The sequence below is a fragment of the Nicotiana attenuata genome, unplaced genomic scaffold, assembly GCF_001879085.1.
Source record: "Nicotiana attenuata strain UT unplaced genomic scaffold, NIATTr2, whole genome shotgun sequence".
In the NCBI taxonomy this organism is placed as follows: domain Eukaryota; kingdom Viridiplantae; phylum Streptophyta; class Magnoliopsida; order Solanales; family Solanaceae; genus Nicotiana; species Nicotiana attenuata.
In genome coordinates, this window is record NW_017670270.1 from 1,428,159 (window position 1) to 1,453,018 (window position 24,860).

A 24,860-nucleotide genomic window follows, 5' to 3' on the forward strand; every position below is an offset into this window, starting at 1 on the left:
TTCATCGAACCAGGCCCATCGAAAGGGTGCAAATACAACGAATGACTGTGGTCGAGAACTACCGTACCGCCAGCTCCGCCACTAGAAGTGCCACTACTAATACTGCTCGAATTCTCCAGAATCGTCATGTTAAATGAAGAATTAGATGTAAAATGAATAGAATCTGTGTAATTTCAGTTCAATTCCTGCGAAAACTCCGAAATTAGGGTTCTAGAATATAAAAAAATTCGATTATCAGACAAAATTTGTGTAAACTCTCTCGATTTCCCTTTGAATTGCACGAGGAAATCCCTAGAATTGCACAGAGAATTGCTCTGATACTATGTCAAATGCAGTGAACAGACATGCAAAGAGAGAAGAGATCGTATGAGAAGGAAGAGAGAAATGGAGATTTGCAAAAGCTTTTCATTATAACAACCAACCGATACAAATGAGTGTTGTATTTCTTTTGTACTCCTCTAACCGACTAACTCTAACCCAACTCTAATTAACAACTAACTCTAGTTACATATGCTAAATTATGATTAAGTTAGCACATCCTTTACAGTAAGTCACTATGCTTAGAAGACAAATTGAATGAACTACTTCAGTGGCAGTGTAAGGTAACACATGAATATGGAATATTTGAGACATATTTGTTACCGTTATTATTAGGAATTTTCCCTTTTACCGGTATAAGGAAAAAACACAAAGATACCAAAATTAAGTGAAGTGTCACTTTTCAAAATTAAGGGATTCGGCAACAACAACAATAATAAATTCAGTGTAATCCCATAAATGAGGTCCGAGGAGAGTAGCGTATACATAAATCTTACCCCTATCTAAGATAATTTAAGGGTTCCTATTTAAAAACAATCCTTTATATTTGTGAATCAAATGACCGTGATGTCGCTCTAATTTTACCAAAAAGGAGTCTATCACTCTTCAAAACCTCAAAGGGTTAGTTGCTATTTTCCGCATCTTAGGAAGTCTAAGTGACATTTATACTTAACAATTGTTAAGTGATTTTTTTTTGTTACTTTATTTTTTAACTGCTATAATTGATTTGATGAAAATATTGGGTGCACAAATGTATTTACCATGTTTATATTAAGCCAAAAGAAAAGTCGCAAAATTTAAAAACTATTTATGTCACTTTCACTATATAAATTTTATGATAAAATAATTTTAAGAATAGAACAAAAATCCTCAAAATGGTATCTCCTGTAAACCTTTCTTATCTAGAAATTTTGTTTTTAAACCATTTTTCTGTTTTTTTCTCCAAAAACTTGTGAAAAGGGGCAGATTTAGTCCTTCACAATTCTGTATATTCTGGAACCTATCTTCATAAAATCTGCATAGTTCAGAGTCCATTCCCAAAAACCTTTACACAAAGAGCACTCATCCATGGCATTTGCTCACAACTTGCTAACCGTCCCAGCTGATACTTCAAATCCCCACTCCGCTACTTCGATTATTACCCGCCCCTTTTCATCTTCTTATAATTCTCTATCTTCTTTGAGTTTTTCTTATTCTCCCCTAAAATTTAACACTCGCAGGGTCTCTAATTTCCCCAAGAATTTGAGTCTCAGCCACAAAGGTAATAATACCCTTTACTCTGTTCTCCATATACATAAGACTACAGAGAAATTGGGTATTTCAGTAGATTGCTGAATTTGTTTTGTGGATAACGTTTAGTAATGTGGAAAGCGTTCAATTTGTTGATGGTGGTTATTGAGAAAAAATAATTTTATTAGTGGTTGTAAATTTGAAAACCTTTAACTGTTCAACAGCAAGTTTTTTCCTTTATCCAACTTCATTCTGCTTCCACTAAAGATGAATTTGGTTATGCTATGGCCAGTTAACTTAACTTCACTGCAAAAATTAACCATCAAACTATCGCTTTTATTGGGCATTTGGTATAAAAGGTCTCTCATATAGTTGAATGATTCAATTCATTACTATCTTTTTCCTAATTAGTTATCTTCATTTCTTGTTTTAAACAATGCACCTTCCCATGGGAAATTTTAGTACTTTCCATTTTTTATTTTAGTATAATGTTGGATCGAGATGAATTTAAATGAATAACATGGTCACTGAGGATTCATATTGCCGGCCTCAACTTGTTTGGGACCTTAGTGTAAGTTATAAAGTTATATGGAAGTTTTATTTTCCTAAAGATTTTCTGTTACTTTATGCAAGTTCTTGGCAGAGGACGTGTCCTATCAGAAGTGTTTGATCAACATATTAGCTACATAGAGAACAACAGCATCTTCATTTGTCATTTGATGTCTCATTTTCTGAGGATTATGAAAGAGTAATCCAATCTTACCACTGTGGAAGCATTTTCTTTCGGTCATTCAAAAATTTTGACTTGGTAAACTTATTGTTGCTCATTTCTGCAGCATCTGTTAAGGCCCAGGCATCTGAAGCCAGCTCAGCTGCAGATGCTTTCACCAACTTCAAGCATGTACTCCTACCAATTACAGACCGGAATCCTTATCTCTCTGAGGGCTCAAGACAGGTCCACTCTTCTCTGCATTTTTCCTTCTTAGTATCAGCACTTGAACGAACCAACCGTTGCTTCCTTTCTAGTCGTGCATTTTTTTTAAAGAATTAGTTTTATTCTCCAAGTGTCATATTTGAAGTATGGCACTTTTGAGGAAAGATTGCAATGTTCTCTGTAATTCTTTCATTGGTGAATTTTCATACACCGTAGCATTTGTGACAGAATTAGATTCCATATTAGCAGTCGTTAGCTGTACCTGAAGTCAAAAATTACATTTCACCTCTGGATGACAATGGGACGGGGGAAGCTTTAGATGTGAGGGTTGGAGTGACTCTTAGCGGAGAAAGCAATCGGGAAGGGGGGAGATCTAGAGCTCCTTTGGAAATTTATAGTGGGCATGGTAGGTTAAGCGAACCGAGGAAAAAGTTTATGAAAAAATTTAATGTTGGAAAAATAGAAGGCAACTTATCATAATGGGGAAGAAAGGTGTAGAAAGGGCAGGGTATAGTGGGTTGTAAGTGCAGAAGAAAATTAAATGGGTTGGGATGGTGGGGCTAGACTGTGGCGGAGATTGCTCCCTGCCGCAAACCTACTGCCACCATTTCCATCTTTATATGGAGTTAATCTCCAATTCAACCGTTTGAACTATTTGTATGGTACAACCACCGTTTGAGCTATTTGTATGGTACAACCACCGTTTGAACTATTTGTAAGGGCTTCAATAAAATGCTGGGCCTTTTAGTTCCTCTTCACTGTGGTTCTGAGGAAAGATATGTATTGGCTAATCCTGGAACACATTAAGCAGACTGCATCAGTTTCTTTTTGTCAAACTGCATTTTTTCCTTTTTCTTCCCCTTTCTTGGTTTGAACATGTTCACCTAGCTCATTCGATTTTGTAAGTGGCATGTATACTTTCTAAAAAACCTTATAGAAGTTACTTATTCTCGGTAATTTATCAGGCTGCAGCAACTGCCACTGCTTTGGCGAAGAAGTATGGAGCTGACATAACAGTTGTTGGTAGGTTTCTTGATGTCCCAGATGTTTTGTGCTATTGGTTCTTTCAAAAGCTAAATTACAGAGATAACTTTCTTGGTACAGAAACTTTTAGTCGTAGATTTCAAGGAATCTAGGTCTTTATGGTCTTTGCAGTTATTGATGAAAAGGAGAAAGAAGCAGTCCCGGAGCATGAGACCCAACTGGCGAGCATCCGGTGGCATTTATCTGAAGGTGTGTATTTACTGTTGTTGCCCTATATGTAAAGAGCATGAACCAGTTGATGTTTTGTGATTAAAAAGTGCAACTTGGACGGGTGCACTAGACTCGCATTGCTGTGCTTAGCAGCAACTGGCATTTTGCACGCAAGCCTGTGCATTTCGATTAGCACAAACTAATCTTGGGGAACTTCAGTATTTGGCTTGTATATTGGAAGGATTTTCCAATGTTGGTTATCTCATTATTCAGCTGTGGAGCTCCTTTTATGTTAGTCTGCAGTTATTTTTTTAGCCTTGGTTTTGATCATGCAGCACAAGCATCCGGATGGATAGGAAAGTTGAAACATGTTCTGGTTGCTTATATGTAGTATATACTGCAAAACTGTTATGGTCCACTTTTCATACTACTAACGACTGTGAACTCATTCCTTATCCTTAGTTTTACATGTGGGCTGGTATGGTTGCTGATTGGTGTACGCAAACATCTGCACAGGTGGATATCAGGAGTTCAAGCTGTTAGAACGGCTAGGTGAAGGAAGCAAGCCAACAGCCATTATTGGTGAAATTGCTGATGAGATGAACTTGGATGTGGTAATTATGAGTATGGAAGCTATCCATTCCAAGCATGTTGATGCAAACCTACTCGCTGAGTTCATCCCTTGTCCTGTATTGCTTTTGCCCCTATGAAGAAGAAATGTATCTGAAAAGCCAGTGGAGTTTGATTTTAGGATCAAGGGTATTAGCATTACCTCACTTGTAGTTTATTATTATCTTCATCGATATGATCTCCTACCTTTTGACCTTTTGATTACGTTTTCTGCTTCATTGACCATAAATGCAAGTTTTAGATTTGCGATGACTGGTAATAGAACGAAAAACAGAAGCTGGTTCATTGTATCTCAGTCGTAAGAAGACATGGATGTCGTCCACTTTAAGTGTTAGCCTTGCTCATCTTGATAGCTGCCATGAGTTTGTGTATCCGGCGTTTAAATTGATAGAATTGGATTTCTTCTGTTTATACTTAAGCATTACGTTTGAACTCGTACCTTTGCTATTTCCTGATGCTGATATCATACTGATGAACAATTAGCTAAGCACAACGAAAAACTGGTTTCTAGATTAATGGTGCGATTATCCTGCTCTATTGTTACTCAATTGATCAACTGTACCCCTAAATTGTGAATTATCATGCTTTCCTACTGGTGAATTTTAGTAGTTGCTGTCTAAATTGATAAAATTGGATTTCTAATATTGGTGCTGGATTGTACATGTATAACGTCTGAATTTATATCTGGACTTATTTCTTGATGCTGATCTATTGTCAATGAGCAACAAGGCTAATCACCACAAGGACTTCGCTAGCTTGTTTAGTAATGGCGTGCTCTGCCGTCCCAAGTGATTTGGATTCTTATGATTTCTAAGGACAGCGGAACTAGTAAAATATCTTAAGTGAGTCCTAGATAATTTTAATTCTCGTCATTACTAAAGACTGCGGAACTAGTGAAATATCTTAAAGAGAAACTAGGCATAACTTAAAACTGAAGAATAATCAGAATAGTATTGATAGAACCAAACAACCGTGGTCGACATTTTACAAGCCACAAATAGTGCGTAAAAAACAAAAGAAATTCAAGGCCAGCAAATGATAATCACTACTTAAGTGCTACCATAATGGTGGGTAGATACAACAATGAGGAGAGACTAGTTCAAGTGCTGGGGTTGTTGTAATAGGAGTTCCAAGTATCGAGAGCATGAGCTCGCAGAACTTGCTGGTGATAGAGAGAAGCAATCAACGCTCCGACAAAGGGTCCAACCCAAAAGATCCACTATGAAAACAGATAAGTGAAATATTATGAGACTAATTAGCTCTATTGAACTTTAAAAGACGGTTTAAATTAGAACTATCATAAGTAGTATAAACACTTACATGGTCATTCCAAGCTGTGCTATCGTTGTAAATTACAGCAGCTCCAAAACTCCTAGCAGGATTGATCCCAGTTCCAGTGATGGGAATAGTGGCCAAATGAACTATAAACACCGAAAATCCAATTGGCAATGGTGCTAGTACCTTTGGAGAAACAAAGAATGTTTTATAATTTATTACATTAATCTTGATCATTATGATTTAGACATTTAGTGCTCCTGCAGTCCTAGAAATACTACAGAGGGAGATAAATTTGTTTTTGACTGGAACTTCATAAGTTTTCAGATCCAATTCCCGATCCTTATGCATCTCTTAACCTTGTATTTTAATTTTATACGTTATGAGTGCACAAAATTTAAATATTTTCTAAATTAGGGTTGACACTTACGGGGACGTGAGAATCACGCGCTTTGCTTTTGGCGTCAGTGGCGGAGAAGACGGTATAGACAAGGACGAAAGTGCCAATGATCTCAGCACCCAAAGCTATGCCGGTTGAGTAGCCAACTGCAACGGTATTAGCACCACCGCCATACGTGTTATAGTCATGCTTCATGAACCCTTTCACAAAGCCAACGCCGCAAATGGCTCCTAAGCACTGCGCCACCATGTACGCCACTGCTCTCAGTAATGACACCTTCCTTGCCAGTAATAGCCCAAATGTTACTGCTGGGTTTATATGCCCACCTATACACATTCATTAACCCCAAAAAAAGAAATTAGAAGATTATAATGCTGTCAATGTTGGTGTTTATCATGGTTACTCTCAGTGGCGGATTTACGTTTTGAGGTATGGGTGCTGAGCACCCATTGGCTTTGGCCAAATTGTGTTATGTATTCATAGATGATACTTAAAAATTCAAATAATTGACCATGAGCATCCACGATGGTCATGTTTGACTACTGTAAATTTACATCAAAATCAGTGAAGCATCCACAATTTATAAATCTTGGATTCGCCACTGGTTACTCTATGGCTGAAGCGGGTACTGTAAGGTCTTTTTTGTGTCAAAAAATTCTTTGTTAGTAAAACAAGTTTTGGACAAAATCTGAATTGGTCTTGTGGTCTATGAACTGAATATTTGTCCGCTTGAAGTTGGAGTAGCAGAAAACCTTACAGTTTTCACCTCTACGAGTGTGAAAGTAAACTGCTGCTTTTGAGGATTAGGTATTTCAGACCATCCATAAATTTGTGTTACATTTGTCTTTACCGCTACAGGTATTGGGGGTTCCACCCTTGGGCTAACTTGCTGGAAGAAAGTGACCACTAAAAATTGACATGACAATCTGATTCAGCTAATCAACAAAAACATGAGTATTCTGAACTCAAAATGAGTTTTAAGTTATATACATCATCACCATAACAGGTAAACATTTTAAACTACTGTAATTAATCTGCTGCAATAGGTAAAGATCACTTGATAGTATAAAAAGTTCATTATATTGATGGTGTATATAACTTAAACTCTTTTGGAATTATGTGATTGGGTACTTTAATAGGTGCCTCATATTAAATTCCAAGTAAAAATAAATGGACTGAGAGAGACGGGAGGACGGACGTGGATGGTGAGGGGAAGACAAATTAAATAGGAAGGTTGTTTTTCAATCTGTGACTTGCTAACTATGGCGGAAAACCAAAAGAAGCTTCTACTTATGCAAGGCAATGGAGATTTTGACAAAAAGTATGCAAATGTTGAATCTGAACTTATTACCACATTACAAGACACCTTCTTTTAACTTTAAACCTCTAAACTTAAAATTCCGTGGTTAAAATTTGAAATACCATGTTGTTTCATGCAGTGGCAGAAACACTCTTCTACAAGAGGTGCATTCAACACCATTTCTTAAAAAATTATTCACAATTTTATATGTAAAGTAGTACTAATATTTTTGAAAGAATTATAGTATATATTTATGGAGTGTGTATATATATATATATATATAGTACTCCTACTACATTATACATTTCAATATATAATAGAGTGAAAATCTGAGATAATATAAAGTAAGCATCACTTTCGGACAAAATGTAGAGCCTTATAACCTCTATAACTCCAGAAGTTGTAATAAACTCACATATATAGAGCAAAAGAAGAGGAGGAGATGATGAAAATGAGCAGTACCAGAGATCCCAGCAGTGCAATAGACAAGAACGAAAATCATGCCGCCAAAAGCCCATGCAATACCAAGAAGTCCAACGCCATCGCAGGGACCAACTTGCTTCTTGTGGCCAATAACAGTAGCAACACTAACGTAAAGAAAAAGAAGTGTGGCAACAAATTCAGCAATGAGGGCTCTGTAGAAAGACCACTTCTTCACCTCCGCCGTATCAAACAGCGGTGCTGCTGGCTTATCTACGTAGTCTTTCGCCATATCTTGCTAGCTAGATAGCTAGTTATCCCGATCTGCTTTTAGAGAGTGATGGTGGCCTGGTATATATTGAGTAATAATCTCTTCATCCGTTTCAGTTTACGTGAATCTATTTTCTTTTTGGTCCGAGAATGACTCATTTCTAAATTTGGAAACAATTTAGCTTAAACTTTCAACTCTATCCTTAATGAGAACTTTTATAACCACATAAATACTCTGGACCCTTTTTTGACTTGTTACCAAAAATTCAAAAAGTCTTTATTTTTTTTAAAACTCCGTACCCAGTCAAACAGGTTCAAATAAATTGAAATGGAGTGAGTAAATAGCAGCCTGGCAGGGAAAACGATAGCTACAAGAGAGGTCACGCTGTGTGGTTACAAGTTAAAGGTGTGAATTGATTGATATGATGTCGCAAAAAGGCAACAACACATGCATCAACACTATGGCACCCTGACCATTTACGTAAGCTCCAAACTTTTCACTGGTACCTTCATTTGTAACAGAATAACATTGCATTTACGTCTCAAATTCCTATGTCGGGAGGAAAGCAGAAGGGGCCGACGTTGTGACTCAATCTTAAGGCCTAAGCCAATTAATAAAGCATCGCCTTTAGGCATGCAGTAAAATTAGTTCTAAAACTTTACTCCTACAACAACTACTCATGCAGTACCTAAATACTTAACTAAAGTTTTCTTTAATGACCAATTCACCTCTGAATATTAATCAGATTGACTATAGAAGATAAGCAAATTGTAAAAACAAAGTAACAAAATAAATTAGGAATAGGAGGTGCAGTTTTACATATGACTACTAAATTTTAAAAAAATAGAGTAAATTAAAAATTAAAGACATACGAAAATTTATTTGAAATATTTAAAGCCTCTTATTAAAGTTCAGTTTAAGAAATCAAATTGAGGGTAGAACGGTAATAACTTGGTCGACTGATCAATTCGAAGTGTGGACCAACGTCGATAGAAACTTTATACCTTCTTGGTTTGAGTGATTGACACTTTATACTTTCTTGATTTTAAAATTTTTGTAGTCACCTCTTGATTTTGAGATTTTGTAGTCACATGTAAATTAATTACACCTTTAACGGCCTTATGTATTTTTATAGCTCAAATTCTATTTGATGTGCATGCCTTTATAGTAATATCTAATTTTTGTTTTTACCACTCTAAATACAAGCGATAAATAATTTAATCATAACGGGCAGTCTTGTGAAACAGAAATTAACTACTACTATAAATTAAAGTCATGCACACCTTATAGAATTTAAAGCTACAAAAATACACAAGGCCGTTAAAGGTGTAAATGTACAATATACAATGTACATATGACTATTAAATCTGAAAATCAAGAAGTGGCTGTGAAATTTCTAGAAGAGTTATATAAAAGATATATATGAGTACTCCAGCTCCCCCTCCCAAATTATTTTCATTTGGAAATTATATAATATAGTTGTACACCCCATTGAAAAAGACTTTTGCGGACCAACGCCAACCCGCGAACCAGCCCGATTCTTTTCCCCAAAATTTATCTGTTGCTGCGATAAAGACTTTACAGTTGGCATCCCTCGTATATTCATTAGCGATTGTTAGGGGTGTCAATGATTCGTTACAACTGACTATTTTAAGAAATTCGTATTTTATCTATTGTTACTTTATTGTGTATAATTAAAATCAAAATTTTTAAATCGTTCTTATAATCATCTCGATTTCTTTAGTATCGAGAGTTCGGTTAATTACTATTTGAATTACTTTGCATATATACGGATGTATCTGATAGAATATGTACTGATCTCCTTCTACTCTAAATAATAGTTGTCTGGTTCCTTTCATAAGACTCATTTAAAAGTTTCACCCCCTAAAATTAGGAGTGGCAAACTGGCGGGTCGGGTCGGATATGGTTCGGATCGAAAATGAGTAATGAAAAAACGGATCAATTATCCGACCCAACCCACATTTAATACGGATAAAAAACGGGTTAACCGGCGGATAATATGGGTTATCCATATTATCCGTGACTTCTTGTATATGATCATTTTTGGGAGAATTCTTAGTCTTCCTAATTTGAGGAACCCCCAATTTGAGGTTTTACAAATGTAAAAGTTAGACCCATTGGTTATCCATTTTTTAAATGGATAATATGGTTCTTATCCATATTTGACCCGTTTTTAAAAAGTTCATGATTGTTTTTGCATACTTGCAAAAAGTAAAATAAAAGTAAAAGTAAAATTGCGATCACCTCAATCACGAAGAATGTCTTATGTTGGTTGAGTACACTTTTAATAAAAGAGCTTGTATAAATTCAATATTCAAACAAGATTTTGATTTACAGGAGAAGGTTATATTAACGTAAGTTGCGCACTTCCAACATACTCTTCACCTAAAACACATATTGTTCAGTTCGAATGAACTCAACTTACAAATCTACCCCTAAACAAAAACCAAATCTTATAGACACGAAAAAGTTTTGCTATAAAAAGATGGCTTACTATGAGCCAAAAACAGGCTTGAAAATTCGTTATATTAGGAGTAGCTTTTAATAATGTAAGACAGGACCTCTTTCAGCCAGCTCGACAAAGGAAATTATTGTACAATGGCCCCAAAGCATTGTATGTTGAAAGCGAGTGATATCCTCATATTTACAGAGGCGGATCTAGAATTTCTAGTACATGGGTGCACTACTAAAAAAAAAGAGGAAAAAATGTATCTAGTAGGATTTGATTCCTATACCTCTTGGACAATAACTCAACATTCAACCGAACCATTCAATCTTCTTGGAGCATGAGTGTCGACAGTTAATATTGTACTAATTTCAGAAAATATATACATAAAATATCTAATTTTACGAAAAGATCATGGGTTCACGTGCCCCATAATTAAGCCTATAAATCCGCCCCTTCCCATATAGGATATTTTCGTATCATTACTTAATTTTTAGATTCCGTTTACATAAGTTTAGCGAAAAAAAGGTTGCGCATTAAAACATGGTCACAGGTAGGGGTGGACATACTTTGGGCAAACCCGAAATCCAAACCGAAATCCGAATTTCTTGAATTTTTGGTTTGGATTGTCGGATTACGGATTGAATTTTGGATTTAATTTTTAAAATTTTTGGATTTCGGATTGGATATTGGATTTGGTACTTCTAATTTTTGGATATCCCAAAATCCGAAATTCTTATACTTTATATTTAGTCCATTATTCATATGTCAATAGTGATAAGTTCAATACCCTACCCATTAGATATTATCATATATATTCAATATTAATCACTAAGTTATTATGAGAATACTTTCTATTTGGACATGGTTTTACTATTTCTACTTCTTATCTGTCGTATTAACGTCTCTATTGTATCTTTTTATATAATAATTTTATTACTTTAATATTTCATTTGGATGATTGCGGTGAGAATGAAGAACTTTTCAGGAAATTTAACATGAGTACTTCATTTGGATATTCATCTTTGTAAAAAAAAGAGACATCTCAACTTATAAGCTCAAAACCGAAAATCCAAAATATCCAAACCGATAAATCCGAAACCAAACTTAAAAAATCCGATCCAATCCGAACTTATTTGGATTGGATTTGGATTATCATTTCGTCAATCCGAAAACTGAAAATCCAAACCGAAATTTCATATACAATCGGAACTGCCCGAACGCCCACCCCTAGTCACAGGATTATGATATTTTTATACTAGTCATGAAGATCCATCGTGAGTCGTGCATGCAAGACAAACTTTCTCATCCATCAGAACTTCTAATAATTTACGGGTTAATTTCACCGAAGGTCTTTAACTATCTTTCAATTTTACTAAAGTCAGTTAATTATTTTTTGTTACTTAAAAGTAATTAAACTTTATCATTGTCACTTAAAAGTTATTTTGACTCAATCCTCTACCATGAATATGACATGTAATAATATTTAAGAGAAAATTCCAAACATAAATACCACGTAACTTAAATGGACCATACCCATTTTAGATTCATTTCTCCTTTAAATGTGATTTGACTCATAACCCAAATTGATTTCAATAATTTGGTATAAAAATTATTGAAGTTCTGATGGATGAGAAAGTTTGTCTTGCATGCACGAGTCACGATGTCTTCATGACTTTGGTATAAGAATATCATAATTTGGGAACAAATTTGTCCTAAATCCCGGCTAATCACTAGAAGCTCTAATGAATGGACCTTGTCACGAGTCCTACTGAATCATCAGAAATTCTGTACAAATTATGTAAGACTTTAATACAAATTGTTTGTGCATCCTGGCGATGGACCATCAGAAGTTAGTGTGTCATTTCATTCATGGTACCCCTTGAGAAAACAGTCGAGTGAAATAATATCTCATGGTACCTGAAAATTATTGTTTAACTTCACTCAATTATTACAAAATAAAATTTGTCTAGTCACGAGTCACGAAACTTTAGTACAAATTGTATCATAACTTAATATAAATTGTTCATAAATCATGACAATAAATTTGTTAGATCATTTTCCAAGCACATTGGATGGCTGTTAGCGGAGAAGAATATTCTTAAATCTGTAAGTTACGTTGTTGATATAACGGTGAGTAAAAACAAGCCTTTTCGATGAAACAATAAATGTTCGAAAAAAGGCCAACTCAATGTTGGACCATCTCTGTGAGTCCACCAGAACAAATTGGACCATCTTTTGCTAGTTCAAATCAAGGTATTGGGAAGAGATCAGTAATCAGTAACCCTATAATGTTTGGTATGTCCATAGCGTCGCAAGTGTGGGAACTTAAATCACCACATTGGGCTATCTTGTGCATTGTAATTCTGAATTACCTATGAAAATTTTATTTTCTACTTTCTATTTGGAAATTTTTATATTGATATTTATTTGAAATATGTTTACTCTTTGGAATGTACAAAGATATAAAGTGTTGGTCGAGTAAATGAATATGTCATAAATAAGGTATATTGGCCAATTAGTCTAAAGTTTACGTTCTCCGTTTTCATTGACCATAAATGCAAGTTTTATATTTGTGATGACTGGTAATAGACCAGAAAAAAGAAACTGGTTCATTGCGTCAGCAGTACATGAATTGTAGATGGGATGAGTTTATCCCACGTTTAGTTGGGATAAAATCGTGGTATAACTAATCCCATGATTATAGTGTTTCTTTATTCCATGGGAGGATGGAATAACTAATCCTGAAATAATTAATCATGGAATGATCACTTGTTTCTCAATTAAGCGGCCCATACGTGTGAAAGTCTTGCTCAGCTTAAACTTAGTGAATTTTTGTTTCCGCTGTTTAATTTGATGGAATTGGTTTTTTTATTTATTGATATAATTGGATTTGGATGTCACGTTGTTACCAACTGATCTGTTACCTTTGAATTCGTATCTTGACTTGTTTGTTGATACTGATCCCATATTAATAACGAAGAATTAGCTAATTAACGAGAAAAATTCGTTTCTGTATTAACAGCATATTTATCTTGTCTACTGTCAATTAATCGAAAAGAGCTGTACCTTTAAATTATAAATTACCATGCTCTGTTATTTCTGAATTTTTATTATTTACTGTCTAAACTAGGGCTGTCAAATTTGGCCCAAGCCCAAATGGCCCGCCCAATCCGCCCAATATTGGGTTGGTTATTGATCCGCCCATTTATTGAATTTAGCCCATCTTGACCCAACCCATCTCAAACCATTTAAAGTTGGGCTAATTTTTAGCCCAAATTGATCCATGAATAAGTTTGTCAAAATATCTTAGAAATAATTTTATTTTTTGTTTAAATATGACCATAACAAAAGCAAAAAAGCCTTATTTAATAATTATACAGTTTATAAGAAAATAACACATACTAATTAAAGTTTAATAAGAGTTGGGCAGGTTGGGTTATGACCCGAATTTTAACCCATCTTGACCCAACTCATCTTAGCCCAAGTAACTTTTGGGCTGACCCGCCCAATTATTGACTCAACCCATTTTGACCCGCCCAAAATTGATCCAACCCGCTCATTTGACACCCGTAGTCTAAACAGATACAATTGGATTTCTAATGTTGGTGCTTGATTGCTGATCACAACAAGAACTTCGCTCATTAGCACTAATACAACCAAATAATGCTTGAACTTTTATAAGCCAGAGAAATTGAGATCAGAAAGCAGAAGTAAATCGAGGACCAGCAAAGATGATTATCACTACTTAATTAAGATGATTAAAACTTGTTAAGTAAGTGCTACCCTAATGCTGGGTAGTTACAACATTATTAATGATGAGAGACTAGCTGTTCAAATGCTGGGGTTGCTGTGAAAGGAGCTCAAAGTTTTGGCAGCATGAGCTCGCAGAACTTGCTGGTAATAGAGAGCAGCAACCAATGCTCCCAGAAAGGGTCCAACCCAGAAGATCCACTATATATGGAAACATATAAAGGAAATATTATGAGACTAATTAGATCTACTGAACTTTAAAAGACAGTTCGAATAGAACTATCATAAGTAGTATAAATACTTACATGGTCATTCCAAGCTGTGGTATGGTTGTAAATGACAGCAGCTCCAAAACTCCTAGCAGGATTGATACCAGTGCCAGTTATGGGAATAGTGGCCAAATGAACCATAAACACCGCGAAACCAATTGGCAGTGGTGCTAATACCTGTGGAGAAAGAAGGTAACGAATAGAAAAATCATATAACACTTAAATCTTGATCTTTAATTTATGATTTAGACATGCATTTGTTACTCGCTGCAGTCCACAGAGACTATAATCTCTTGTTTAGGTGGAGTTTATCTTTGACAGAGACTTTAAATATTCTTTTTTTTGTTGTAAAAAAGTATGATGTATTTACTGATTTTTATAGCACTAGTTTACCAACATCGGCACCCTCAAGTGCACACTAATAGATTAAAATTTGAGACCTTAGTAACCAGGAGGCTAAGGCACCTAGCGGTGTGGCCTATAGTGGTCAATAAAGTGATCGGTACAATCCCTGGAGATCAGAGTTCAAATCTCAGCATAGACAAATCCTAAGCTTAGTCGGAAAAAAAAAAAAAGAATAAGAAAAAGGCTTGGAGCATGTTTGGAAAGTTACCTTGGAAATGGATTTGGGTGTAATTACAAGGTTGCTTTTTAGTTTCTTTCCTTTTTGTTTTAACTAGTATTAGTATCCGCGCGATGCGCGAACACAAATCATATCAAATTGTGATGTAGGTTGTTTGAGTCATGTGCAAATAACCTTAAAATATAAACCTTTCAGATAAAAATTATATAACATTAGATATTAATTATAAAGCAGGATATGAAATTATTAATCAAATCTCATTGTAGACAACTTTTTTTTTATTTGTAGTAACCTAACCCCTTGATTTTAGTACTTGCATTTCGTTTCGGTGTCAATATTAAAAAAAATACTAAATATGTCATGTTGTGATCTATCTTGTTTGAGCATATTATATCACATTATTTTAACAAAATTCTTACTATCACATTGTTTTTGACTCAAAGTCAAATATGTCTTATTCATCACATCATTTTATGTAAATTCTTTTTCATTTTTGTTCTTTTCTTGTAGTTGTTGTATTATTTATTATTTAATATTGTTATACTGTCATATAATTTTTATTAGCTTAATAATTAAATTAATATTTTACTTATTATCCTTTTAATAGTCTTTAATAAATATAAATATTTTATTCTTGAAATTTGGTATATTTATATGCTTGTAGCCTCTTATTCAGAATTTCTTAATCATTTCAATTTATCAGTAATATTTTCAAAAATATAGTTCAATTACTTAATTTATTTATTTTTCAATTAATTTAAAGTATAAATATCCTAACACTACCTTTATTTTTCTTATACATCTCTTCCCTACTATAAATTTTAATTAATTTTTATATTAATATTTTACCTATAACCAAAATAATATCATATTTTATTTTAAATTTTAATTTTTAATTAGTCAAAAATATTAATACATAAGTTATTTTATTATTACTTTCCAATTTATTGAGTTCTCTTATAATTATTTTGTATTAAATGTAGTTAATTTTTAATTATCATTAGTAAAATTACCTATATTAGAAATTAATTTTATATTTTTAATTTTATTTTAATCATAGAAAAAATATTTCTTAATTGTTTGAACACATTATATCTAAATATTGTAGTAATATTTTTGCTGTTGTATTTCTTTGCATGATATTTTCAAAAATAAAAAATTTATGAAATAAAAAAATCTCATCTCAAATTCAAATAATTCTTATCATTCTATGTTGTAAATTGGACCGCAATTTCGAAATACTATGCTATGCTTTCAAACTTAAACTAACTACACTCAATTCATATAAATGTTTTCTTAATTGTTTGAACACATTATATCTAAATGTTGTAGTAATATTTTCACTGTCATTTTATTTCTTTACGTAATTTTTTCTTTTTTAGTTTTAAGATACAAATTTAAATTTAAATTTTCATTAGTACCTATATTATGTATTTTTAAATATTTATTTATTTATTTTTCATAAATAAGACTTCAATTTCGTGGTATTCTCCATAGTTTGAGCATTCTCATCATAGTTTTAAGAAATTTTTAATATCAAATTCAAGTAGTCTTTCCCTTTCATTTCTAATATTAAATTTTTAATAATTTAACATAATTTTGCTATTTTTTAATCTAATATATAGTTTTATTATGTTTTATGTGGCTTTTCATTAACTTGTTATTTACAAATTTCCTCACATTATCTCTAATTTATTTTTATTATTCAATATTTTAGTTTTTGATTTTATCTATTAGACTTGAATTATGTGGATTTATCCATATTATGACTTTTCTTATCATAATATAAAAAACTTTCATCTCAAATTTAAATAAGTTTTACCCTTTTTTCTATGATAAAAAATTTGAATTTTTGTTTTTTCTCTATTTATTCTTTATTTTTAATATTATATTATTCAATAACTAATATTATTACATTGTCATGTGGATTTTTATTAGCTTGTTTGAATTTAATATCTATTTCTACCACACTAACTGCACTCAAAAAAGTATGTTGTGCTTTCAAATTTAAACTAACTGCACTCAATTCAAATATTAATCATAGAAAAATATTTTCTTAATTATGTGAACACATTATATCTAAATGTTGTAGTAATCTGTTGTAGTAATATTTTCACTGTCATTTTATTTCTTTACGTAATTTTTTCTTTTTTAGTTTTAAGATACAAATTTAAATTTAAATTTTCATTAGTACCTATATTATGTATTTTTAAATATTTATTTATTTATTTTCATAAATAAGACTTCAATTTCGTGGTATTCTCCATAGTTTGAGCATTCTCATCATAGTTTTAAGAAATTTTTAATATCAAATTCAAGTAGTCTTTCCCTTTCATTTCTAATATTAAATTTTTAATAATTTAACATAATTTTGCTATTTTTTAATCTAATATATAGTTTTATTATGTTTTATGTGGCTTTTCATTAACTTGTTATTTACAAATTTCCTCACATTATCTCTAATTTATTTTTATTATTCAATATTTTAGTTTTTGATTTTATCTATTAGACTTGAATTATGTGGATTTATCCATATTATGACTTTTCTTATCATAATATAAAAAACTTTCTCATCTCAAATTTAAATAAGTTTTACCCTTTTTTCTATGATAAAAAATTTGAATTTTTGTTTTTTCTCTATTTATTCTTTATTTTTAATATTATATTATTCAATAACTAATATTATTACATTGTCATGTGAATTTCTATTAGCTTGTTTGAATTTAATATCTATTTCTACCACACTCATTCTAATATAATATAGATAAAAATTTAAAAACTTTCTCATCTCAAATTCAAATAATTTTTGTCATTCTATTTTCTAATTTGGACCGCATTTTCAAAAAAGTATGTTGTGCTTTCAAATTTAAACTAACTGCACTCAATTCAAATATTAATCATAGAAAAATATTTTCTTAATTATTTGAACACATTATATCTAAATGTTGTAGTAATCTATACGTATAAAATATTCGTTTGCATGATTCATCAATATTAATATGACTTTATTATTCTTGTTAACAAAATATTTTTTACTGATTATTTAATTGTTTTTACCTTATAAATAATTTGTATTTTTTTGTAAGATCTTAAATTGAATATTTAATTATTTTAATTAAAATATGCTCTATGAAGACCAATAATTTAAAACTAATTGTTCTGTTTTATTATTGCGTAAACAGTACAACCACTTGCCAAAAAAATGCGGTTTTTATTTTGCAAGCAGTTAGGACAACACCACTTACAAATTGTTATAATTTTCTTCCTATTCTACGTTGTTACTTTAAAAAAGTTATTTAATTATTTTAAAATTTAATTTTAATAAAAAAAATCAACTAATAACTAATTATTACTCCTAATAACTACTTTTTGTCCTAAAAACTAGCACATGTCATTTTCTTATTTCGCCACTTGTCACAATTCTATGCCAAACTTCCTTCCTTTTAATAATATATAGATTTTTTATAAATTTTTATTTCTATTATTTTAAATTTTAAATTTTATTTTTTACTTTTAAATTTCTTTTGAAATTATAAAATATATTTTTCTTTGTACATTATTTATCTTTTATTTCTCTACCTTTACCTCTTGTGATTCCATTTAATTGCTTATATTTTATTTTTTATTTATTTTATTCTTCTATTTTTTGAAACTACACCTTCTAATATTAAAAATAATGAGTCAATAGCAAACCTGGTATATAATGAGTGATACAATTAAAGTGAAATTTCGTTGTTGAATGTGGTTATATACTTATTATGTTTTCTAATCTTAAGTTTTAGTGGAATTACTATTATTATGTTGGAATTTGACATATGTTAAACTATTTTTTTTTTTTTTTTTTGAATTTTGAAATTGTGTTATATTCATGGTTCCAATTTACTTGTTTTGGTAGTATTGATTTACATTGCATGTAGTTCAATTTTTAGTTAGAATTGATGGATTAGTTTTGTTAAACATTTGAATAATGTTATAAAATTATATTTATAAATATTAATTTATTTTATCAAACATGAATTCCATGATGTTCTTACAAAACATATATTTTTAGTTTTTGTAAGTATCTAAACTAGATATTATTAATTTGAAAAATATATAAAAATTATTTTTTTCAATATTAGTTATAGATATATGATTACTAATTAATGAATATTCACGAAAAATTATACATCTTAAATACCAAATATAATATCATTTATACTTATAAAAATTTATAGGCATATATTTATTATATTAACTTTTAAGTTTGATAATTACTTCATTTAAAACTTAATCTAATTGTGTAATTACACTTGTGCAACGAAACAGTAAACTTGTAATTACACTGTAATAATACTATGACAAACAGACAGGTCGCCGTAATTACACAACTGTATAATTACTAGGCTGTGTAATTACTACCTTAGTAATTACACCAATTCCAATTATCTGGTGGATTTCCAAACAGACCCTTAGTAGTATTAGATAAAACAGAAAAAGGTCAGATATATCCCTCTACTATCAATTATTATTTAAAGTAACCCGTAATACTAATCGATCAAAATTTCCCCTACCGTCTTACTATTGAACATATTTGGCCCTCTTTTGGCGGAAGGGACACGTGGCAGCCTTCTAAATATTTTAATACCCAATCAATTGCCCATATTAGATACCCGATATCCATAACCCTAAAACCCGACCCATCCTAAGACTTATCTCATCTTCTTCACAACAAAATTTCCTTCGTCCAAAATATGGATGTGTTAAAAAATGGTGGCCCGTAAATTTAGCACTAAATTCTTCCAATGAGCAGTAGCTAATCTCCTTGATTTAAGCACATATAAAATCACGATCCAATTCTTAACCAACAATGTTTAAAAGAATTTCAATATAGACAATTCAAGTTTAAAGAACTCCAAATTCACAGTGATATTTGCAACCGCAATTCTCAACGATAACCATAAATTAGAATTTGATTAATGCCCAACTGCCAACTGCAAACTATTATCAAATCCTTCAATTTCGAATTTTCAATAATAGAAACAGAATTTTTCACGCTTAGTTGCTTGGATTTTTCGACTTGGAAAGTAAAGATATTTTTTTGAACCTCAAATCCGATTCAACAAGGAACCCAACAGCTCTTTTACTTGCAAATCTTCTTTAACCACGCTAATAATCAGTAGTTAATCTAAGATATTAATTAGCTCAACAAAATAGGCCCAAATAATTATTTCAGTAGAATAATTCAACACTTTAATAATTTTTGTTCCAACTTTGAAAACTTAAGAACCCATCAGTTGGAGTTCGAATATTTTTTTACCTATTTCTTCAAATCAGTTGCTAAATTCCGACTCAAAGAGTAGCTCCAAACAATCAAATCATTTTTTGGATTTCAAGCATCCAACAACACAAAATTTCCTTTTTGATTTTTTTTTTTTTTTTTGGAAATCAAGGCAATAAACAAGGAATGCTTAAAGCAATTTCTTAGCCTATACTCCGAAACAAAAAGATTCAATTTGTAAGAAATTTGAAAGCACCTAGTCATGGAGTGGAGACTCATGGAGGAATGAGCTTCTCTTGTTTAGGAGAAAACACTATGTATGGATGGTATGAACTGCCTAAACAAGAATTCTTGAACAGCAAACAACCAGTTCAGCACGACCAAGAAGTACTGGATTCTCTTTCGGATAGGCCCTGAAAGGAGAAGGAAGGCTGGAATGCCAACAGACGTCTATTATATTGAATTTACCGATAGTCCCCATTTTGGGAACGTGCAGTGCCAAAGTCACTGAATCGGTAAGTCGCCAATCCCTAGACTATGTAATGTACTTTATCTGCTGGGTTACGGGCGGGCATTTTATCAGAGGTTTCTAATCTACCATTGTGTGATTCCTATTGAAGCATATACTCGGGGGGGGGGGGGGGGGTGGGTGCAGGGCGGCGATTTTAAAGTGGACTCCCCATTCATTAGATAGAGAAGATCACCAAGATTTCGCGATCTGCTGCTGAATTTATTCCAATTCCAAGAGCTCGGATCAAATCGGTATAGCGCGAATGCCCTTAGCGAAATGCCGCTCGCCTTTTTTATCCTTTAAAAATATATTTCATACTAGACAAAATAGTCATTTTAACTATTTTTCTTATATTTTAGAATATTTATTTAATTATTTTCCTAATATTTAGGAATCAAAAGTCAACTAAATTCTGCGTATTAAGGTTTCCTTATTTAAATTGTATAAAGAATCTATAATTCACAATCGTTATTTTCTTGGATTACTTTTTAACAATAAGTCAAACCATATTAACGTGGATACAACTAAAACAAGTACTTCTATAATTTGAAGAGGCTTAGTCTACAAATATATTAAAAATACATTATCATTTCCATCACTAGAATTAAAAACACAATCTTTAACTGCTACATACCGAAGAATTAGATTGCATGGGCAATCTTTAACTCCAAAAGGACTTCTTTTTTGAGAAGGAGATAGAGTTCTTATATTTTTGATTGAATTGGTAAAAAAGAATTCTACGAAATGAAAAAAATATATACATTAGTATAATTTAAAGTCTTAAATATTTAGTTATCTAGAGTTTTAAATACGAATGTCATCATGTATATGAGCTATAATTAGTTTTCAATTAATTTAAACTCCTTTCCTATTCAATCAAATATTTTTTTCTTTGTCGATATTTTGTAGAATATTTGAAAATTACGCTTAAGAAGTAGAAAAAATACCTAAGAAAATCGTTAAGGATATGAGAGAGAGAGAGAGAGAGAGAGAGAGAGAGAGAGAGAGAGAGAGAGAGAGAGAGAGAGAGAGAGAGAGAGAGAGAGAGAGAGAGAGAGTGTGAGTGAAAGTGACCATACACCATTACAAGTTAAACATTTAAAAGTTGGAATGAACATTAAGAATTCGAAGTGATTCAATACAATTCTGTTATAAATTCATGATATAAGTAAATCATCTTTAAAATTGACACAATGATTTATATAAATTTGCATCCTTAAGAAGAGAATCAATTTTGAAAGAAATTAAAAAAATAGAAGAAAAACGATTATAATATAGTATTAAGAGTTTAATTGCCATTCATTTAACTAAATAGGATGAACATTTGTCATTTAACTTACAGTTTTTCCTAAATTTTTTTATATTACAACTCAAACACGATTATCAACATAATATTAATGTGATATTAAAAAATTATAAACATTGAGATTGTGTACACGTCACAATGCGCGTACCTAAAGACTAGTTGATTATATCTAGGGATGGTCACGTGTAGGGTTATGGATACTGGGTATCCAGTATGGGCAATTGGTTGGGTATCAAAAATATTTAGGAGGTTGCCACGTGTCCCTTCCGTCAAATGAGGGGCAAATATGTATAATAGTGAGACGGTAAGGATAATTTTGATCGATTAGTATAACGGACGGTAACTTTAAACAATATTTGATACTAGGGGGTATTTCTGACCCTTAAAATTGTATATATGAAATGCGCAAAGCAATCAAACAACTTTCTCAAATTAAAGATAGTGAAGATTTTGTAAATTTAAGGACGAAGAGGACTTACGGGGACGTGGGAATCACGTGAATTGCGTTTGGGGTCGGTGGCGGAGAAGACGGTATAGACAAGAACGAAAGTGCCAATGATCTCAGCACCCAATGCTGCGCCCGTAGAGTAGCCAACTGCAACGGTATTGGCACCGCCACCATACGTGTTATAGTCATGCTTCATGAACCCTTTCACTAAACCAACGCCACAAATGGCTCCCAAGCACTGCGCCGCCATGTAAGCCACTGCTCTCAGTAATGAAACTTTCCTTGCTAGTAATAGCCCAAATGTTACTGCTGGATTTATGTGCCCACCTATACACATTCGTTAACCCCAAAAGGATATTAATTTAAGATTGCTCTTATAATTTGTTTTTATCATGTTTACTTTATGCTTGAAGCGTACTCTAATTAAGTCTTTTTTGGTCATTTATTTGAAATAGTTCTTTTGTTAGTATCCGATTCAGCTTAATATGTAGAGGCATGGGTATTTTCAAATTATCTGAATGGGCACTTTAATTAGTATGTGCCTTGTATTCAGTTCAAGGTAAATATTAATGTGCTGAGAGAGAGGAGGGTGAGGGAAGACAAATAAGAAGATTGTCTTCTTTTCCTTCTTACGTATCTTTTTCTTCTGAAGGGAATACTCCAAAATTAGGTCACGTTTTTAATCTGTGACTTGGCTAACTTTGCCCGAAAATCAAAAGAAACTTCTCATTCTTATCTCTATTATATTCTGAAACATGCAAAGCAATGGAGATTTTGACAAAAGTATGAAAATATTGAACTTGAACTTACCACAAGGCACAAGACACCTTCTTTAAAGTTCAAACCTCAAAACTTACAATTCCGTGGTTAAAAGTTTGAACTATCATGTTGTTTCAAAGGCAGATGCATCCTCCTAGTAGAGGTTCATTCAACACCACTTTGTGGAAAAGATTCACAATTATATATGTTAATTATATTTTTTTAAAGAATAATGTCAGAATTTATAATAGATCGACACAACTTGAGTAAAATAGTGCATACGCTTCACGGAAAGAAATAAAAAAGTGGAGGCCAGGAGATGAAAATGATCAGTACCAGAAATCCCCGCAGTGCAGTAGACGAGAACAAAAATCATGCCACCAAAAGCCCATGCAATACCTAGAAGTCCAACGCCGTCGCAGGGACCAACTTGCTTCTTGTGGCCAATAACGGTAGCGATGCTAACGTAGAGGAAAAGAAAGGTGGCAACAAATTCAGCAATGAGGGCTCTGTAAAAAGACCATTTCTTCAGCTCCGCCGTATCATACAGCGGAGCTGCTGGCGGATCCACATAGTCTTTAGCCATAATGTCTTCCTACTTTCTCCTTCTTCTTTAGATGTAGGAATTGAGATTGGTAAAGAGCATATATATATAAGAATAGATAGCAGCAAAGAAAATGAAAGCTGCCAGAGGTTGTGTGGATTACAACTATAAAGGTGTGAATAAGTTGATACAGAAAAAAGTGAACAACACATGTATCCACATCGGGATACTATATGGCAACGTGATCATTTACGTAATCTCCAAAAGTTACGTTATTCAGTGTGACGTTAACTTGTATCTGAATGACCCTGCAATAACAAGGATATCAGGGGCGGAGCTAAAGCTACGATCGCGGGTTCGTCCAAACTCTTTGTATAAAAATTTATTGAATATGTATAAATTATTAATTTAGAACCCAATAACTTAGAGGAAAAAAATCCTGAATCCATTACCTTCAAATTCTGGCTCCCTCTCGTGGATATAAGGCGTCAGATCCTATGCTTTGTCTATGATCGTTTCATTTGGTAATTACTAATTGTACTTTCCTTAGCTTTATCTGTACATTATCAATTATCAATATTTGAGCTCTTATTGAAACCAGCTAGGGCAACTATATATGCACCGTGTAACCAAGAGAGATTAGGGCATGTGACATCTTACCTCTCTCTATATATATCCTATATGATTTTTCAGACTTAGAAATCATCAAATGATTTTTGACGGAAAATCTTAAAGGTATTCTCTTGTCTTTGATATACTAGTAAAGGATGGAGCATGGGCGCAAGCACTATACACATCAAGATTGTTTTCTAAATCCTTATATAAATAGTTGATTGGATTCACAATTTACTTTTTTATCTAGTATAAATAAATTATACACGAATATATCTATATCTATATCTATATATATATATATATATATATATATATATATATATATATATATATATATATATATATATAGAGAGAGAGAGAGAGAGAGAGAGAG

General features: G+C 32.3%; 3 protein-coding genes across 3 annotated transcripts; 1 reads left to right on the forward strand and 2 right to left on the reverse strand.

The window, feature by feature from the left end:
* The first annotated feature begins 1,154 nt into the window (after positions 1 to 1,154).
* Positions 1,155 to 4,724, forward strand: LOC109237051. Its single transcript, XM_019403295.1, has 5 exons — positions 1,155 to 1,579; positions 2,385 to 2,503; positions 3,448 to 3,505; positions 3,638 to 3,715; positions 4,193 to 4,724. The coding sequence occupies exons 1-5, from the start codon at positions 1,387 to 1,389 to the stop codon at positions 4,384 to 4,386; spliced, it is 642 nt and encodes a 213-aa protein (XP_019258840.1). The 5' UTR covers positions 1,155 to 1,386; the 3' UTR covers positions 4,387 to 4,724.
* Positions 4,725 to 5,231: 507 nt separating this feature from the next.
* Positions 5,232 to 8,046, reverse strand: LOC109237052 (aquaporin PIP2-7-like). The gene is made up of 4 exons (XM_019403296.1): positions 7,744 to 8,046; positions 6,012 to 6,307; positions 5,627 to 5,767; positions 5,232 to 5,525 (listed from the first exon to the last, which is right to left on the reverse strand). The coding sequence occupies exons 1-4, from the start codon at positions 7,991 to 7,993 to the stop codon at positions 5,406 to 5,408; spliced, it is 807 nt and encodes a 268-aa protein (XP_019258841.1). The 5' UTR covers positions 7,994 to 8,046; the 3' UTR covers positions 5,232 to 5,405.
* Positions 8,047 to 14,035: 5,989 nt separating this feature from the next.
* LOC109237053 (aquaporin PIP2-7-like) lies at positions 14,036 to 23,958 on the reverse strand. Its single transcript, XM_019403297.1, has 4 exons — positions 23,665 to 23,958; positions 22,601 to 22,896; positions 14,498 to 14,638; positions 14,036 to 14,393 (listed from the first exon to the last, which is right to left on the reverse strand). Exons 1-4 carry the CDS (start codon positions 23,912 to 23,914, stop codon positions 14,274 to 14,276), a joined length of 807 nt encoding a protein of 268 aa, XP_019258842.1. The 5' UTR covers positions 23,915 to 23,958; the 3' UTR covers positions 14,036 to 14,273.
* Between the last annotated feature and the right edge of the window lie 902 nt (positions 23,959 to 24,860).

What these genes read in the sequence shown, in the direction of transcription:
- LOC109237051 (XM_019403295.1), top strand. Translation starts at nt 1,387, where the DNA reads ATGGCATTTGCTCACAACTTGCTAACCGTCCCAGCTGATACTTCAAAT. An exon ending in TTTGAGTCTCAGCCACAAAG is followed by an intron (nt 1,580 to 2,384) that starts GTAATAATACCC and finishes TCATTTCTGCAG; the next exon opens with CATCTGTTAAGGCCCAGGCA. An exon ending in AGCTGACATAACAGTTGTTG is followed by an intron (nt 3,506 to 3,637) that starts GTAGGTTTCTTG and finishes TGGTCTTTGCAG; the next exon opens with TTATTGATGAAAAGGAGAAA.
- LOC109237052 (XM_019403296.1), bottom strand. Translation starts at nt 7,993, where the DNA reads ATGGCGAAAGACTACGTAGATAAGCCAGCAGCACCGCTGTTTGATACG. An exon ending in CGCGTGATTCTCACGTCCCC is followed by an intron (nt 5,768 to 6,011) that starts GTAAGTGTCAAC and finishes GTTTCTCCAAAG; the next exon opens with GTACTAGCACCATTGCCAAT. An exon ending in GCACAGCTTGGAATGACCAT is followed by an intron (nt 5,526 to 5,626) that starts GTAAGTGTTTAT and finishes CTGTTTTCATAG; the next exon opens with TGGATCTTTTGGGTTGGACC.
- LOC109237053 (XM_019403297.1), bottom strand. Translation starts at nt 23,914, where the DNA reads ATGGCTAAAGACTATGTGGATCCGCCAGCAGCTCCGCTGTATGATACG. An exon ending in CTGCACTGCGGGGATTTCTG is followed by an intron (nt 22,897 to 23,664) that starts GTACTGATCATT and finishes GAATGTGTATAG; the next exon opens with GTGGGCACATAAATCCAGCA. An exon ending in CACGTGATTCCCACGTCCCC is followed by an intron (nt 14,639 to 22,600) that starts GTAAGTCCTCTT and finishes CTTTCTCCACAG; the next exon opens with GTATTAGCACCACTGCCAAT.